Genomic DNA, 13,215 nt, shown 5'->3' with positions numbered 1-13,215 from the left:
AGCAACTTAGTGAGACCCTGTTTCCAAATAAAATATAAAAAAGGTCTGGGAGTATAGCCTGTAGGTAGAAAGCCTCTGGGTTCCACCCCCAGTACCACAAAAAAATAAAAAATAAAAAATAAAAAATAGGGCTGGGGGGTGTAGCTTGGAGGTCGAATCCCCCTGGGTTCCATCCCCAGACCTGCAAAAAAACCCAAAAAAAACCCCAAAAACCAAAATAAAAAGGGCTGAGGTTGTAGCTCAGAGGTAGAATACCTCTGGATTCAATCCTCAGCATAAAACAAAAACAAAACCAAGAGCTAGGGCAATAGCTCAGTGTAGACCACTTGCCTATTATCCAACCCCAACACTGAAAAACAAAAACAAAAAGACCCAAAAAATAAAAACTAGTCTTTTTTTTACCTACTTACCTAATCTTTTTGTATGCTTAAAAAAACGAAACTAACTGGGTGTGGTGGTACACGCTTTTAATTCCAGTACTTGAGAGGCTGAGACAGGAGGATAGAAGGTTCGTGGTCAGCCTCAGCTACTTAGTGAGGCCCTCCGTAACTTAATAGACTATTTCAAAATAAAAATAAATAAATAAATAAATAAATAAATAAAATAAATAAATCTGGGTTATCTCAAAGATAGAATGCCCCTGGATTCAATCCCCAGTAGCACAGAAACACAAAATAATTATTATACATGTAGGCAATTTATATATTGCTTCTTCACTTTACATTAAAATACGAGCATTATCCCATGTCAAATTTTTTAATCCAGGTGTGATGACACACACTTGTAAACCCAGTACTTGGGAGGCTGAGACAGGAGGATATGGGTTCAAGACCAACCTCAGCTATTTGGTGAGGCACTCCACAGCTTCGTGAGACCCTGTTTCGAGATAATAGAATAAAAAATTGAGCTGGAGGTGTACCTTGGAGGTAGAATGCCCCTGGGTTCAATCCCCAGCACCACAAAAATAAATAAATAAATAAATATAATTCTGTAAATTTATTTTGAAATTTCCCCCACTGTTGAATTTTGAGTTGTTGTATTCTTTATTCTGTCAGGAAGGAGGTCACAGTAAATTGTAAACAAAGGGTTTTTTTAGTTAGGTTTTTTTTGTTTTTTTGGGTTTTTTTTGTAGTACTAGGGATGGAACCTAGGGGCTTTCTATCTCCAGGCTATACTCCCAGACCTATTATATATTTTATTTGGAAACAGGGTCTCACTAAGTTGCTGAGAGCCTCACTAAGTAGCTGAGGCTGGCTTCAAACCTGCATGATCCTCCTGTCTCAGCCTCCCAAAAACTTGCACCGGCATTTTGGATTATATCCTGAAAAAAAGATTCCCAGAAACAGAAATGCTAGGTCAAAGGGTTTGAACATTTTAGAAACTCTTGCTATTTCTTGCCAAAAGGCACGCACACGTGTGTGTGTGTGTGTGTGTGTGTGTGTGTGTGTGTGTATGTGTGTTACTTGGGACTGAATCCAAGGGCATTCTACCTCTGCTACATCCCATCCCCATTTCACTTTTTATTTTGAAACAGTGTCTTATTAAATTATTGTGTTCTCTGGTCTTAAACTTGTGATTCTTCTGCCTTATCCTCCAAATACTGGAATTTTAGGCATGTACTTCCATGCTTGGATCAAAAAGCTCTTTTAAGAAGCTGATCAGAAAGCTGGGTATGGTGGCAATGTTTGTAATCCTGGCATTCAGGAGGCTGATACAGGATGATCGTGGTTCGCAGACAGCCTTGGCAACTTAGTGAGGCCCTTTGCAACTCAGTGAAACCCTGTTTCAAAATAAAGAAAAAAAATAGGGCTGGGGTGTAGCTCAGAGGTACAATGTCCCTGGGTTCTATCCCCAGTACCGCAAAAATAAATAAATAAATAAATAAATCTGATCAGACCTGAATTCCCTGCTTTTCAGTCCATCTGGGGAGAAGTATATTCTGAACAATGGGGCTTTCATATCTGTGCCATAGATCACACATTTTTAAAACATTAGTTTAAGAGATGATAAAATGTATATAATCATAGGATACTTCGAAGAAAAAAAGACTCTAGCCAGGCATGATGGCTTGTACCTTGTATCTCAGTACTTGAAGACTGAGACAGGAAGATCATTAGGTTTGTGGCCATCCTTAGCAACTGAGGCCCTCTTCAACTTAGCAAGACTCTGCTTCAAATAAAATAGGACTGGGGCTGTAGCTCAGAAGAATGCCTCTGAGTTTAAGCTCCAGTATCACAAAAATATAATAATAACAATTGCACATATGTGCTAGGTAGAAGAGTGCATCCCAAGAGACTGAGACAGAAGGATAGCAAGTTAGAGGCCAACTAGGCAACTAAGCCCATGTTTCAAAATAAAAAATTATAAAGAAATAGGGAGCCGGGCGTTGTGGCGCATGCTTGTAATCCCGCTTGGGAGGCGGAGACAGGAGGATTGCGCTGGTTCAAAACCAGTCTCACTTGCTTAAGAGACCCTGTTTCCAAATAAAAATATAAAAATAGGTCTGGGAGTGTAACCCGGAAGTAGAAGGGTTTCCAGGAATCCCAGTACCACCAAAAAAAAAAAAAAAAAAAAAAAAAAAAAAAAAAGAAATAGGGATATAGCTCTGTGGTAGAAGGCCCATCTGGTTTCAATATCCAGTAACTAAAACACACATACAGCCAGGCATGGTGGTGCACGCTTGTATTCCCAGCACTTGGGAGCTGAGACAGGAGGATCTCACAGGTTCAAAGCCAGCCTCAGCTACTTAGTGAAGCTTTCAGCAACTTAGTGAGACCCTGTTTCCAAATAAAATATGAAATCGGTCTGGGAGTATAGTCCGGAGGTAGAAAAGCCCCTGGGTTCCACCAAAATAAATAAATAAATTAAATAAAAAACACACACATACACACATACTCCCTGTACATAAACTTTTATGTAAATATTTTACATAAATTCTTCAAATGTTAATATGCATATATACTCTCCTCCTCCCAGCAATTTGTGTTCAAGGCAATTAATTTCACTGATTTGGCTGGAAGTCAGACGCCTTAGATTAACAGTGATATTGTTCAATTTCCCCTCTATAGAGTCAGCGATGCATATTTTAAATAACTGTTTTCTGTTGACTAGTTTGGTTTCTGGAGCACTGGCAAACAGAATATCTGGCTTTTTTTTTTTTCCTCCCCTGGTACTGGGGATTGAACCCAGTGGTACTGCACCATAAAACAATCTCCCTAGGCCTATTTATTTATTTATTTATTTATTTATTTATTTTGCAGTATTGGGGATTGAACCCAGGGGCATTCTACCTCCAAGTTACATCTCCAGCCCTATTTTTTATCCTTTATTTTGAAACAGGGTGTAAGTTGCAGAGGGCCTTAATGAGTAGCTTAATAAGTAGCTGAGGCTGGCTGTGAACTTGTGATCCTCCTGTCTCAGCCTCCCAAGTACCGGGATTACAAGTATGTGCCACCATGCCCAGTGACATTTCTTTTTATATGAAAAAACAAATACCCGGGCATTTTGGGGAAAGCAAGATGCTTTGCTTTTGACAACTGATGAATTCATCTGGTTCACCTGCCAGCTACTTTGCCTCCTCTAAGTTTCCATTTACACTGCTCGCTCCACTCACCTGGCAGAGAGAACCTGCCAAGGTCTGTTTCTGTGTTGTTGTTCTTCATTTCTCACATTTCTTTTTATCACTAAATACATGAAGATCATTAAGTGGCCCCTTAGGGCCGCATGAGAATCTACAGGCAGAGTGATACAAAGAACAATAAAATATTGACCTACCTACTATTTTGGTCCCTGCTTCTTTCCAAACTGTCCTTGGCTTCTTGCATGGGCTGAAATTGTTCACCTGTCTTCTGTTTTCCAGGGCTGCAAAGAGCTGGAAGCTTACAAAACAAAAACATGATTCAGTGCTTTGATGGAGGAATTCTCTTTACTTTCACCAACATTAAAGCCATTCTTTGTGTATGTGTGGGAAGGGGGAGGGGTACTAGGGATTGAACCCAGAAGTATTCTACCTCTGAGCTACACCCCCAACCCTATTTTATTCTTTTTTCTTTTGAAACAGGTCTCACTAAGTTGCTTAGGGCCTCACTGAGTTGCTAAAGCCAGCCTCAAACCTGTGATTCTCCTGTTTCAGCCTCCCAAGTACTGAGATTGCAGGTGTGTACCACCACTCCTGGCACATTAAAGCCATTCTTGCTAAATGTATTCAAATAACCAGACTCAGCCAGGTGTGGTGGCGCACGCTTGTAATCCCAGCATTCAGGAGGCTGAGACACTAGGATCGCAGTTCACAGACAGCCTCAGCTACTTAGCGAGGATCTTTGCAACTCACTGAGACCCTGTTTCAAAATAAAGAATAAAAAATAGGGCTAGGGATGTAGCTTGAAGGCACAATGCCCCTGGGTTCCATCCCCAGTATCAAAAAAAAAAAAAAATCCCCATGCTTGGGAGACTGAGACAGGAGGATTGCGCAGGTTCGAAGCCAGCCTCAGCTACTTAGAGAGGCTCTCAGCAACTAAGTGAGACCCTGTTTCCAAATAAAGTATAAAATAGGTCTGGGAGTATAACCCGGAGGTAGAAAGCCCCTGGGTTCCACCCCCAGTACCACAAAAAAAAGAAAAAAGAAAAAGAAAGAACCAGACTCATTATGACAATATTCCTGTGCATGTTTCACACCTAATAACCCTTCTCTTAGATGAACTTTATCCAGAAATGTTGGACCAAACCTTGAATTTTAGTCTAAGCCTTAGACTACTCTAAGAGAGTCTTATACTTCAGAAAAAGGAATAATTTTTATCTACCAGTGGGAATGGTATGAAAATAATAGTAAAAGATAATTAGAAAATCAGAAGTAAAAGAAATGAAAATCTATGTCCTTTATTCAAAAAAGATATTTTGGATCTGATTACCCTAATTTTAACATAATATTAGCAAACTTAATTCTATTTCCTAGCTTACAGCAAACTAAAGCAACAAATGTGGGATTTAGGGATGGCAGTAAGATGCATAAAAGTGAGAGGAGACATATAAAATGGTTACAAGCTCCCTGTAGTATGAGCTCTGGAGGCCAAATACTCCTCAGCAGAGGCTAAGGAAGGCACGGTCTCATGGGGCACAATAATCATAGAAGTTCAGGAAAATGATACTGTCCAAGTAAAGGTTAAAAGAGAATATAGTCAAAATACATATTTAGAATAATGGAAAATTTGTGCAAGGTATGGTGGCACATACTTTGTAATTCTAGTACTTGAGAGTATACAATAGGAGAACTGCAGGTTTGAGGCCAGCCTCAGCAACTTAGTGAGATTCTCATCAACCTAGCAAGACTCTCCTGTGCTAGGAGGATCGCACAGGTTCGAAGCCAGCCTAAGCTACTTAGTGAGGCTCTCAGCAACTTAGTGAGACCCTGTTTCCAAATAAAATAGAAAATAGGTCTGGGAGTATAGCCTGTAGGTAGAAAGCCCCTGGGTTCCACCCCAAGTACCACCAACAAAATAAATAAATAAATAAATAAATAAATAAATAAATAGGGCTGGGAGTATAGCTTAGAGGTAGGATGTCCCAGAGTTCAACCTCTAGTACCCCCCCAAAAAAAGAAAAAAGAATAATGGGAAGCCGGGCAAGGTGTTGCATGCTTGTAATCCCAATACTTGGGAGGCTGAGATAGGATGATCGCAGGTTCGCAGCCAGCCTTAGTAACTTGTGAGGCCCTCTGTAACTTAGTGAGATGCTGTTTCAAAATAAGCAATAAAATAGGGCTATAGCCGGGCATGGTGTCACACACTTGTAATCCCAGCATCCAGGAGGTTCCCGAACAGCTTCTGCTACTTAGTGAAGCACTCCGTAACTTAGTGAGACCCTATTTCAAAAAGGTTAGGCCAGTGCCAGGGTCAGCGAGGCTGGGATCGGAGCCTGCCTTGAGGCAAGGCCGATGCTGGGGCCTCTGAGGCCGGGAGAAGAGCCAGCCGAGGGGTTAGGCCAGTGCAGATGCCAGCAAGGCCAGAATCAGGGCCTCCCATGAGGCAAGGCTGGTGCTGGAGCCAGCGAGAGCGGGATCAGAGTCCTCTGGGTGGCCAGGCCACTACTGGGGCCATCAAGAGTGGGATTGGAACTTGCAATGCGGCATGCACAGAGAAATAGCACAGAAAATAAAAACCAGATGCTTCCCCTAATTAGCAAAAACTAGGAGGAAAGGGGTAACAGGAGGAGGTCAAGTTACAGAAAGGGCCCTATAGCGAAGCAATTAAGGTGACCAATCAGAGGGGATGGGATGGGGGAGGATGGAACCTCTTTAAAACTCAGGAGGTATATAAACAAATGTATTAAAGATAATCACCAATCAAGCCTGAGATCAAGGGAAAGGGAGGGAATGGGATGGGGATTGGATGAGTGCTAATTGGATGATGTATGCTTGTATATCCTCTCAAGTCTTGTATTCCAATGTGATGTATGATTATAATGCACCAATAAAAATATTTTTAAAAAGATAAATAAAAAATAAAGAATAAAAAATAGAGCTGGGCATGGTAGCGCACGCTTGTAATCCCAGCATTCAGGAGGCTGAGACCCGAAAGATCACAGTTCGCAGACAGCCTCAGCTACTTAGTAAGGCCCTCTGCAACTCAGTGAGACCAGGCTTCAAAAATAAAAGAATAAAAAATAGGGCAGGGGATGTAGCTCGAAGGTTGAATATCCCTGGGTTCCATCCCCAGACCCACCAAAAAATAAAAAAATAAAAAATAGTTTTATGATACTGTTTTGTCTTCTATGGTGGTTATAGTGTTTTGCTTAAAATAATAATGTTAAAATAGTTACCCCATGATAATAAAATATGATGTTTGTTATTAGTTGTATGGTGGTTGTGATATGCTGTTGAAGAAAAAAATTGATGATGTGGGTCGGAGAGCGCTTCCGGCCTCTGTTCTGCATTAGATTGCATAGAAAAAGATTTTTCAGTACTGTGCATTTATTTTGTATGTTTAATTTGCTTTTTAATCAGACCTTGGACGGTGAGCTGGAGGGAGGCTGAGCAAACTGCCCTGGGGGCGGCTGCTGGAAGATTTCTTCCAGCCCCAGAGAGAAGTTGTCAGCATCCCACTCCTCACTCGTCCAACGAAAAAGGGGGGAAGAACGGGTCGAAGCGAGTCTATCAGCCTTTCTCGCTAGTAAAATTGAAAGAAATTAAAAAGGAATTTGGGAAGTTATACTACTGACCCTGACCATTACATCAAGGCATTCAAGTTACTCAGTTCGTTGTATGATCTTATTTAGAGAGATGTTAGATTACTTCTTGAACAAACTAACTTCTATAGAAAGGGAGAGAATATATAAAGAGGCTAGAGCACTGGGAAATGAATATTTTGTGGCCTCCACAAGTGGGAAATTGGATGATAGATGGAATATTCCTATAGGGGAAACAGGCAGTGCCACTCGTAGACCCCAGCTCCTTGCTAGAAAAAAACAACTTGCAAAATGCAAAAGTTCTTGAGCCTAGCCATGATAAAGTCAGTGCATTCCAGGTGCAGCTTCAGCAGCCTGGGATCCGCAGGGTCTTAGTGCTGCCAGATTAGTTTCCAATTGGTTTTGCCTGCAAGCCTGGAGAGAAAAGTTCACATGCAGTTCTTTCATGAGGATTAAATATAAGGCTATAACACCTACTCAAAAGAATAGATGCTAACGTTATTAGTTAATTCTTTATCCAGTAGAAGGGAAGGCCATCCTCAGACAGACTAATACTTCAGGCTGCCAATTTGGTTTGACAGAGACTTAAAAAGGGAAAGATAGATGGACAAAAGCCATTTAAGGATTCTGGCTGCTCGCAAAAGCCTAGGCTCAAGTCTATTTAAGGTGAAAAAGCAAGCGCAACTCTGGAGGAAATGCTCTCAACCAGGAAGCCATACAGGCCCTCTGAGGCCTGGCTCACAGTGCAAAGGGGAACCATTAAATGGCTGAGCGCCCCCAGTTCCAGAGGGAATCGGGGTCCTCATACCTATGTTCCCAGTGAGTCCTCCCAATTACCACCACCTGAGTAAAAGAGCCTTAGGCGATCACAGAGTGAAATCTCGGAGGCCAGATCGGAGGCAGTGTCCTTCTTTCCCAGCCCAAGGTCCAAAAGCTTAGCCAGGGTGGGGAGTCTTTTCAGGACAGCCCTGAGCCATCTGTTTATTCAGCCTGCAGAGGTGTTTAAAATGACCTTCCTTTCTACGTTCTTAGCCACACCAGAAAATTCAGCTCCTCTGATAACAAAAAAAAATTCTTTTTTCTTTTGCTGGTTGCACTAAAGTTATTACTCAAAGATATTTTTATCTCAATTAGTCTTAGCTAAAATGGTTACTTCAAAAAATTTGTCCAATTAAACTCCTGTGAGAGGTGATTAAATAAAGTTATTTTCTTTGAAAAAAATCAATGTTTTAAAACACTAGGGATGTTTTTTATGATGTCCTGAATTTCTGTGGTAATTTACATACAATGTTTTTAATATTGCTCCTTTTGCAAAATTAAGGTTTTAAGATGCTATTGATATTTATCTAATATCTTAATTTTCCTTGTAATCTATAGTTCAATTGAGTTAAAAAATGCTAAAGGCAATGCTTTAAGATGCTCTTAACTTCATGAGGTTTAAAATAACACTTAAGTCTTTTAAATGGTTTTTTGATTGCTGGCATGTGAACAACATTAAATGGTATGCTCCTTTTTGGGTTTGTTGATAGATAACAACAAAAGGATAAACATAGAAAGTCTATGGATATATTTCTTTATATGTTGGTAAATACAGAGAAAGAAGGTTTTGTGAAACTAAGAAAGCATATTATAAGGTTTGTCCTAAGGTTGTCCCTAAGGGAAACAAAGGACCAGATAAAAGATTAAAGGGTTAAAGCAAAATATAAAGCATGAATGAAATTTGTTTGGTTGTAAGTTTTATCCCAAGATTGTCCCAAATGGGAAAAGTAAGAAACAGGATAAAACAAGAAGGTTAAAACACGTTACAAAAGATATGTGATAAGTTGCAAAACAGTGTTTGTGATATATTTGCATATGTGATAAAGATAAATTATTAAAAAAATAGATTTCTAATAAGCCTACCACTTGTGTATTCCCAAAGAGGATATTGGGAAAAAATAATTCTTTAAAACTGGCTTCAATGTTATTTATCAGAGAGCAGTTATGGAAATCAATTTGCTTTTCTTTCCTTGTCATGTTGCTTTGTGGCCCTGTCTGCTAACTATTTTGTGAGTGTTATCTCCTGCATCAGATGGTGTTACAGACAGAACCTGACAGATATCTATCAAAGCCTTTTGGACTGCCATAGAGACATACTCACCCATCTGACTCCCTCACCACCCACCTGCATGCCTGTACCCTAAAGCCGGGCCCCCAACTTCGTCCCTGTTCAGCTCGAAGCGGTTTATGACTGAGTCAGCGTCCTTATTCTTTTGCTAAGGGGTACATGTATGTGGTAAAAATAAGAAAAAATTAATAAAAATTGGGCTCATGGTTGTTAGCAACAATTATAAAAATCAAAATGTATTTTCTGTGTTTACCTTTGTCCTGACAGGTGTCAGGAAGTTACTAGACAGAGAGGAAAATGTACCAGTATTGGAAAGAGGCATCAAAATGTATTAATGTGGCAGTATTGAAAATATAGTCAGAGCCTAGGTGTTGTGGATACCAATACAAATAACAAAGGGTACATGCCCACTTTGGAATTTGGAGCATGTACTGTCCACATGTGTCCTTAAAAAGTTCTGGGCCATTTTTTACCTGCCTGCTAAAAATTGTTTATGAAAATTTCAAGATACAAAAATATAGAGTTCTACAAAATATAAAGGCTTTGAATTAAAATTCATTTGTATAATTGGTAATTAATACTGGATTAATATAGCTTGCTTTTTATAACAATTTATATGATAATTTTTCTAAGTATAGATGTTTATGTTTTAACACTTGGTGTTAACTAAATTAAGAGTCAGCTTTAACTGACCAAGGTCAACGTTTAAAACAATATTATAACTCTAGCCTGATGGCTCAGTGACAAAGAAAAAGATTTTATTATTTGGCCTACATGTGAAGACTTATTCTTGCTACTGACTCAATCCTCAGCAGCTTTTTGTTCTTAAAAAGAAAAAAAAAATTTTTGTTAAATGTTTACTAAATGAGTAAATCAAACAATAATAAGAAGATACCTTGGTTCATATAGCTTAAATTGTTAAAAGTTTAAGGTTGTTACTGAAAGATTAACATACTTTGTTTTCTTCAGGCTGAGACAACTACCATCATATTGTCTTTCTGGTAATAGATATTTAAATCATAATGTCATTCTATATCTAGAGTTATCTAAATGTGCTAAAAAAATTTCAGAAATCAAAAGTTAAAGGTTAAAGGTATGTGAATTTTATATTTGTATGTGAACTAACCAATAAGATTTTTGTCTTTTGATTCAGAGATTTAGCCTTAAAACCTGGGTTAAAAATCTGTTTATCCTGATTAAGTAAGTGTTTTATTATTGATAATAACATATTTATTTTCATTGTTAATGTTGTCATTTAAAAGATAGAGCTATCTGATTTTTATCAATACTGTTAGCTCACATAGACTTATAGTTACCAATGTAGCCCAATATAAAATTAGGTCAATGAACTACTAGAGTGAGGCCAGTATAAATTTAAAATCTGGCTATTATGTTTAATATAACAAAAATGAGATGCATATCCTACTGTGTCTCTGGGATGAAGGCTCCCATTAATCAGCTTTTAAGTTTGACCTTTGGAGTGTCTCAACAACAGAAATAGGGTAAACAAAGTTAAGCATCAGAATGGACAGATGCAGACACAGAAACAAGCCCATTTAACAGCCCTGCATTGGGTAATAAGTCTTTGCCCCCTCAGAGATACCAAAGGCTTCTTATACAGAGAGGGAAGGAGCTAAAGGCCTTATACCTGCCAGCATGGCAAAGGTGCCTGGGTGTCGTGTTGAAGACTGGCCAAAGAGTCTGTCGGCACCTGGGGGAAAAAGCATGTTGTCCTCACTTCTGAAGGGAAGTTAGGTCGGCTGTGCTCTGTGGCTATCCTCAGAGGCTGAGAACTAAGGATGCCCAAGGCTCGGCAAGGCCCCTCTGATCAGCCCTCTGACCAGCTGGAGGAAGTCTGGGTAGCTCTTGAGGTGACAGGCAAAATATTGAATTTCTTTAGATACCGTGCTTAGTTCTCTGCTCGCTCTGTCTCTCCTAGAGTTTTATTCAGTAGAGACTTATTTTGTATCTGAGGTTGACAACACTCCAAGGCCAAAGAAATTTATGATATCTTAAGCTTATAAGATAATTTAGCCTAGATTTATATGCTAGCTGGTCTGATCCTGCTGATTTGCCTCTAACCCTAATATGAAGTGAGTGACCAAGAAAAACAGCCTCATGAGTAAAGAAACTCAGTGATCAGGTTATATTATTCAAGGTTGTTCAAAACATTGCTATTCTAGCCAGTTCTGATTAAAATGTAAGCATCTAGAAAACTAACTCTTTGGGATACAGGCTACTGTAAAACTTAGATTGGTGATGTTACAGCATATTGTTTAAACCCTTAAGATACAGAGTCTGACTGAGAAATGCCAGCCTTGTGCCTAGGTCCTTACAGGTTCTCCAAACGGTCAAAGAGCAAACCCACTACCTGGTGTGAAGCAGATCAACCCAACACCCCAGTTGCACAGCCAGGTGACCTGGTCTGAGTAGCACCCTGGCTGCAGTGAAGATAAAAGAAAACGCCACTGAATTCACCGCTCTCGAGTCAAGCAATAACTGGAGCAGATAACGAGGACATTTGAACCATAGACAGAACTGTTGATAGGATTGGACTTTGAAAGCACTTCCCCCCCCCCCCGTGCGAGAAGCACAGACCAAAGGAGTGGAACTTAGACGACATCTTACCAACTCATTGAAGCTGCACCTCATTAGGAAGTCCTGTGATGGCAACAATGACCGCTTATCTACACCTTCTCCTACTAGGAGAAATGCTGTTTTTATGCTAACCATTCTGGGGTATTTCAGGAATCGATGGCAAGATTTAGAAAGCGGTTAAAAGATAAATAGTGGAAACAAGACCTGCAAAAAGGATGGTTTAAAGGATAGTTCAATAAGGTCTCCTTGGATGATTGCATTAGTATCTGCTTTTATGGGGCCACTTTTATTATTGCTGCTTTTGCTTACCATAGGACCTTGTATAATAAATAGATTAATTGCCTTTGTTAAGAAACGAGTTAATGCCATTCAGATTTTAATGTTATACCAACAGTACCAAAAAGTTAAGCCTAAAGACCTTAAATATATAGAATCAGAAACTTAGAGCTGGGCGTGGTGGCGCACGCTTGTAATCCCAGCATTCGGGAGGCTGAGACCTGGAGGATCGCGGTTCGCGGACAGCCTCAGCTACCTAGTGAGGCTCTCTGCAACTCAGTGAGACCCGGTTTCAAAATAAAGAATAAAAAATTGGGCAGGACTTGTAGCCTGGAGGTAGAATGCCCCTGGGTTCCATCCCCAGACCTAAAAAAAAAAAAAAAAAAAAAAAAAAGAAACTTAGTTCTATGATTAGAACTATTTCCTAAAAGGAGTGGGGAATGAAAGGCTCCATTTAGAAAAAAAAATCATAAGCCCCTAGCAGCCAGCTAATAGTTAAAAAGAAAAGTATATTTTACTGCAGCTTACAGCTTAGGAATGTAAAATATGCGATAAGCCCACCCCATCTTATCTATACTGTCTGGGCCAGAGCGCCTTGACCCGGGAGCTTAGTGACTGCACCTGGTATTTTATCTAACACTTGACTACAGAATGTACTTTTCAAATGATTCTGTAATTTTCTGTAAACGCATGCAATTTAGCCCCAACCCCCCCTAACTAGTGGTCTTTTCCCTATAAATACCCTAAGTTTCAGTGGCTCGGGGCCGAACTCCTATACGAGTCGGCCCCAGTGCACTGGCTCCTTAATAAACCTTTTTGCTCATTGCATCAAGGACGTAGTCTCTCGTGGTACCTGACATCACTTATCCCGAGGTTGATTGAGGGTCTCCCCTCGGCGGGGGTCTTACAGTGGCACACGCTTGTAATCCCTGTGCTTGGGAGGCAGAGACAGGAGGATCACGCTGGTTCGAAGCCAGTCTCACTTGCTTAAGAGACCCTGTTTCCAAATAAAAGTATAAAATAGGTCTAGGAGTGAAGCCTGGAGATAGGAGAGT

At 39.9% G+C, this 13,215-nt stretch overlaps 1 protein-coding gene across 1 annotated transcript in view; it reads right to left on the bottom strand.

The window, feature by feature from the left end:
- TEX14 (testis expressed 14, intercellular bridge forming factor) overlaps positions 1-13,215 on the bottom strand; it is a gene marked incomplete at both ends in the record, with an annotated part of 133,108 nt that overhangs the window by 60,647 nt on the left and 59,246 nt on the right. The window contains one exon of the mRNA XM_080714030.1: positions 3,775-3,878. Coding sequence (XP_080570156.1) covers positions 3,775-3,878 — 104 coding nt within the window. The remainder of the gene's footprint in view (positions 1-3,774; positions 3,879-13,215) is intronic.

Source organism: Muscardinus avellanarius (genome assembly GCF_963383645.1).
Source record: "Muscardinus avellanarius genome assembly, chromosome: 16".
NCBI classification, from domain to species: domain Eukaryota; kingdom Metazoa; phylum Chordata; class Mammalia; order Rodentia; family Gliridae; genus Muscardinus; species Muscardinus avellanarius.
Note: the sequence above shows the minus strand (reverse complement) of the source record. Positions and strands in the feature narration are given on the sequence as shown.